This window comes from Galeopterus variegatus, unplaced genomic scaffold (assembly GCF_000696425.1).
Source record: "Galeopterus variegatus unplaced genomic scaffold, G_variegatus-3.0.2 Scaffold13097, whole genome shotgun sequence".
NCBI classification, from domain to species: Eukaryota; Metazoa; Chordata; class Mammalia; order Dermoptera; family Cynocephalidae; genus Galeopterus; species Galeopterus variegatus.
The window spans coordinates 14,284-19,902 of NW_007739208.1; the positions used below are offsets into that span (position 1 = coordinate 14,284).

The following is a 5,619-nucleotide window of genomic DNA, read 5'->3' on the forward strand; positions in this document are numbered from 1 at the left end:
TTGCAAATAGGGCCTCCCTCTGCTGATGTAAAGCAGCCCAGCTCTGACCCTGCAGGGCTGGGAGAGGAGCCCCAGCCCCAGATTCCCAGGTGCTCCAACTCGGTGATCAGGACTGAACACAGACGAGTCACCATGGAGTTTGGACTGAGCTGGGTTTTCCTTCTTGCTTTATTAAAAGGTCATATTAAGGCGAAATAGAGACATTGGGGATGTGTGTGGTTATGGGTGGGAGAAATAGTGGATTCGTGTGAGAGTTTTTTGACCAGGATGCCTCTGTGTTTGCAGGTGTCCAGTGTGAAGTGCAGCTGGTGGAGTCCGGGGGAGGCTTGGTGAAGCCTGGGGGTTCTCTGAGACTCACCTGTGTCGCCTCTGGATTCACCTTTGGTCACTACGGCATGCACTGTGTCCGCCAGGCTCCAGGGAAGGGGTGGAGTGGGTCTCAGCCATTAGCGGGAACGGTGGTAGCACATACTACGCAGACTCCGTGAAGGGCCGATTCACCATCTCCAGGGATCACCATCTCCAGGGAAAACACCAAGAACACAGTATATCTGCAAACTGAAAATGCGAGAGCTGAGGACACGGCCACGTATTACTGTGCAAGAGACACAGTGAGGGGACGTCAGTGGGAGCCCAGACACGAACTTACTGCAGGGACACACGGGACCACAAGGGGATGCTCAGGACCCACCAAGTTCAGGGCTGATTCCCATGGGCAGGTGCAGAGGGGCCTGTGCTTCCTGTTGGGTTCAACGGAATCATCCACTCTCCAAGTTCTCAGCTGTCCCCTGAGACCTTTTATGTCTTGTTATTTGTGTCTTTAATTCCTCCCGCCCTCACGGAATAATGAAGGAGCATCTGATGTGGTCTATGTGTAGATGAGATGTGGCAATGGGCATGCTGCCAGCACGAATCTGGACTTCACATCTTAGGCAGTAGAGGTGACAATTTGCTCTGTATCTCATGAATATTCATAACCAATAATATATATTTATAAATATAGATATCTATTAACAAATAAAAAGGAAGATTCACTAGGGTCATTTTCTTCCTGAATTTCTGTAACTCATGTTTCATTCTCGACAAATAGATCATCCTGAAGATTCTCCTCATTTCTGTTTTGGAGCTAATTTCACTCATAGAAAAACAGCCGCACAGCCCAGTCACTGTGTGTCCCAAGGTCACACTCTTTGGCCCCAGAGAAGAAGCTTTTGTCCCTTCATGGACACCTTCACTCAGACAGCTACCTCTTCCTCTCGTGGTCTCGAATAGATTTGATCATCATATACCCAACCCCACATTATCTGCTAATGTGCATCCTATGTGTCAGTCCATCCATGGACACCCTGGATAGGTCACCTGAAGTGGGTCACCTGCAGCTTCCTCACTGTGCTGCTGAGCCCATGTGTCTTTCACATGCAGAACCATGTAATTCAGGCACTACTGCGGTCAATCCTGCATCAAGTTGGAGGCACAGGTGGTTAATGACCCCACAACACCTAGAACAACTCATGTACCTTATGCCATAAAATGTACAGATGGCTCCAGGACCTGCAGGACACACTGGTAGGCAAATCTTGGAGATGCTGTGGTTGCACAGTGTTGCTTTGGGTGTCCAGATGACCCTCAATATAACCTTTGTCTCCAGTGAGCAGAGCACATATATGAAATCAAATGTCTATGAGGTCCTATGTTATGGAACAGAGCTGAGGTAGCGCTAAAGGCTAATCTAAAGCTCTAAAAGACTTTTATAAAAACAAATAAAATATAGTAAATGCAAAGGATCTAAGCATTCTATTTAAGAAGTTGTACAAATGGCAGAGAATGTGTATTTAAACCAAGGATGGTTCTTTTCTTTTAGATTTTATTTACTTTCCTTCACATGTGGCAGGGCAAGTAGAACACAAAGAAGCAGGACTCAAAGACTTTTTTTGAGTAGATTCCTTTCATGGAACACATTTGTGATTATTTTTTGTAAAGTATAACAACATAAACAAAGGCTATCAGAAATGAGGCAATAAATCACTATTTCATCAGTACTGCACTATGTTCCTCCATAATAGTAATAATATGAGTTTGAGACTCTGCTTTATGCCAGGCGTGCCCCACCCAAGCATTAGGTAGAACAGACAAGATTCCCACTTTCTACATGAGCCAGTTAAAGTTTTATATTCATTTATCCCAAACAAACCCATCTGGAAAATATCAGATATTCTACTGAATTGAAAAACTGTTTTTGCAGAAAAGTAGATACATTATTTTCTTCTTTTATCAAATACATGGTATTGTAGCAGATATATTAAAGTGTGATTCTTTAAAGTGAGTGCAATTTTTAACACTTATATTTTAAAATAATGCCTTTCTGACATTATATACACACTCAAGTTATTTTCTGGCATTTATACTTGTCCAGATATTTTTTCATCATATCCAGATAATTTTCCACATCTTCCTGAAAATTAATGTTGTAATTTCTCAGGGAATTTTCTAACAATCTATGACACAACATTTCAGGGAAATTATGATATTAAAGTCCAACAGAATGCATTGACATGTGAGAGTAATCAGCACCTCCACGAGAGGAAAACATGTTCTGCTAAGTCAGTGGGTCCAGGGAATGAGATAATTGATTTTATATTGCTATCGATATTTCTGTACCAACCTTTGTGCCTTCTCTGTTTATATCAGGCTTTCCTGAGAATGCAAGTTGAAGTGTGGGGATGCTCCCTAAACGACTGGCCTAGCTCCTCACACTCAGTGCCTGGGATGACAGTGACAAATACAACACCATCCATCCACACGGAATATCACTAATCCTCTTGGTAATAAGTTGATTGCTTCATGTCACATTCACCCATGAGAGCCAGCAGATTGTCCTCATCAAAATTTTCTCATCTAACTTTTTTGGCATTATTTACCTGTTGATTCATATTTTCCTTAATTTTTAAATGCATTTTGTAATAACTTTAGACTTAAATAAATGTTGCAGAAATAAGACAAAGAATAACATGTACCCTTCACCTACATTTTTACCTTTATACTTGTTTATGGTAGTTATTCTTATCCAGTATGAGGATTTGCCTTTCTTGCCAAAGTCCTTTTCTCATAACCAATGTCCTTGGTGCTGAATGTCTGGATCTGATATGAGATCCTGCAGGATGTTGTCTAAGAACAAGAACTCTAGTTGTTGTTGAGTCATAGGGCATGAGGCCATGTGAACACACGCATGGGCTAAAGTTGTCATCCCTCAGTTAGATTTTTCCAGAAGCAGAAAGACTAATAGAGAAACGGCAGGGCCAAATGAAGTCTCTGAAAATAAGACCAAATTGATGTGACTGAGGATGTTTTATGACATTGTCTTCCAGAAGAAACTCTGAGCTCTAAATTAATTCCATCAAAGGCATTTCACTGTAGTCCAGTTTGCAGCATGTGGTCCAATTCAATGGGCTGTATAGGAGGCTTGGGCCCAATAGCTACAGCATAGGGGTCTGGAAATAAGAGTGTAGAAGTAGGATTAATTCCTTTCACCACCTTTGTGGTGACTAAATGCAAAGTTTTATTTATGCCTTCACAATCCTTCCACTAGGGCACAGAAGTGGTTCCACTTAATCTGAGTCTATGTTTGTTGTCTTCTTACTGGGGTACTTATGAATGTGGAGCAGCGGATAAAGAGAGTTTCTCTACCAGGGATGGTAAGTGCCCCATGTCTTTCAGGCTAAGATGGCATCTATGCACCGAGACAAAGAGGAGTCAGTCTGGCCTTTGGGGCAGAGTGGACTGAGTGGACCTGTGTGGAACCAACTATGAAAAGAAAAATGTAAGGACACACTGGACTGGATTTTTGTTGTTCCCTTTCATGTCCCCCAGGCCAAGACAAATGTTAGCAGCAATTGTGTTGGATATTTCTGTATGGACGTGATCCGCCTTTACCTGAAACAGCTCTCAGGTGATGCATAACTTTCTTCACTGTAGTGGGAACTTTGAGACCCACAGGTCGCTACCGCCCTGATGTGTAGATAAGTCAAACCTCTCAGGGGTATCCACCAGCAACGGAGGTTGAAACAGGAAGATAATGCTCCACTCTTAGTGCCCAGGTCAATATGTGGCTTCTCAAGAAGTTCAAAGGGAAGGATCTCTATTTCCTACTGGTGGTGACCTCCATAACATCAATCACATCCATTCAACTTGATTTGCTATTTTAAAGCATAGAAATTTGTTTTAGTACATTTTAAACTTTACTTCCCATACTATCTTTCTTCAGTGATCGAAGGATTTAACACTGCACATGATTTTATTGAGAACTTTTGAGCACTGATCAGCATAAATGGAAAATAATATTCTCTCCCATTTTCCTAGATTAATATTTATAATTTTATTATTCTAGGCCTTAATTTTTTTTCTTTGATATTTTTTCTTAAAAACAAATTTATTATATTATTTTTTATTGTTTTTATTGAAATTTTTATGTAAATATCTGAGGGGTATGTCTTTGAATATCCATATCTGTGTACAATATATGATGCTCAGGTCAGAATAAATAATATATTCAACTTTATACAGTGCAGTATATTTTGGGGGCCTTTACCAATTCCTTGCTAAGCCCTCCCCAATCCCCATTTTACACCTCTGGCCTATGTATGATCTCTCTTTTTGAAAGTTCAACAAATTTCTGTGATTCTTGTGTCTTTCTTTCTTTTCTTATTTTTTTTAGCTCCCACTTATGAGTGATTATATGTGTTATTTCAATTTATGTGCCCAGCTTATCTCATTTAGCATAATTTTCCCTAACTTCATCCATGTTGCTGCAATTGGCTGAATTTTGTTATTTATTTATTTGGCACAGTAATGTTACACTGTGGACATATCCCAAATTTTACTTATCCAGACAACTACCAATGGGCCTGTAAGTTGGGTCCTAATCTTGGCTATTGAAAACAGAGCTGCGTTAAACATGGGAGTGCAAGTTTCTCTTCAACTTGATGATTTCCATTTCTATAGGTATATATCCAGCAATGGGATCCCTTATCGTATGGTTGATCTATCTGTAGTCGTTTGAGGAACTTCCATACAGTTTTTCATAATAATTGCACTGATTTATGGTCCCACAAATAGTGTAGGAAGGTTTCACTTTCTCAGAATCCTGCCCAGCATCTCTTACTCTGTCTTCTGGATAATGGCCAGACTATCTGAATGAGATGACACATAAATGTGGTTTGATTTGTATTTCCCTGATGTTTAGTGATGTTAAGAATTAAGTAATGTGTCTGTTGGCCATTTGTATATCTTCTTTTGAGAAATGTCTATTAGGTTACTTTGCCCATTTTTTTAATCTGCTTCATTTTATGTTTCCCTATTGTGTTGTTTTCTGAGTTCCTTGTATATTCTGGGTAATAATCCCATGCTGGATGCATAGTTTACACATATTTCCTCCCACTCTGTAGGCTGTCGTTTTGTTTGGATAATTGTATTATTTGCTGTGTAGAAGGTGTTTAGTTTGCTATAATCCCATTTGTTTATTTTGTTTTCTTTTTTTGCCTGTGATTTTGGGGTCATTTTCATCAAGTTTTCCCCCCTTCCTACTTCCTGAAGAGCTTTGCCTGTATTTTATTTTAGGGCTTC

General features: G+C 40.2%; 1 pseudogene and 1 gene segment (V, D, J or C); both read left to right on the top strand.

The window, feature by feature from the left end:
* Positions 1-93: 93 nt before the first annotated feature.
* On the top strand, positions 94-1,354 carry LOC103581459 (annotated as a pseudogene). The gene is made up of 3 exons (XR_549670.1): positions 94-178; positions 286-611; positions 1,091-1,354. The product of XR_549670.1 is annotated as an Ig heavy chain V-III region VH26-like (transcript).
* Positions 1,355-3,647: 2,293 nt separating this feature from the next.
* LOC103581460 overlaps positions 3,648-5,619 on the top strand; it is an 11,403-nt gene continuing 9,431 nt past the window's right edge. Inside the window, 2 exon segments of the V gene segment in view lie at positions 3,648-3,692; positions 3,868-3,946. Of these exon segments, the coding sequence occupies positions 3,648-3,692; positions 3,868-3,946 (124 nt within the window).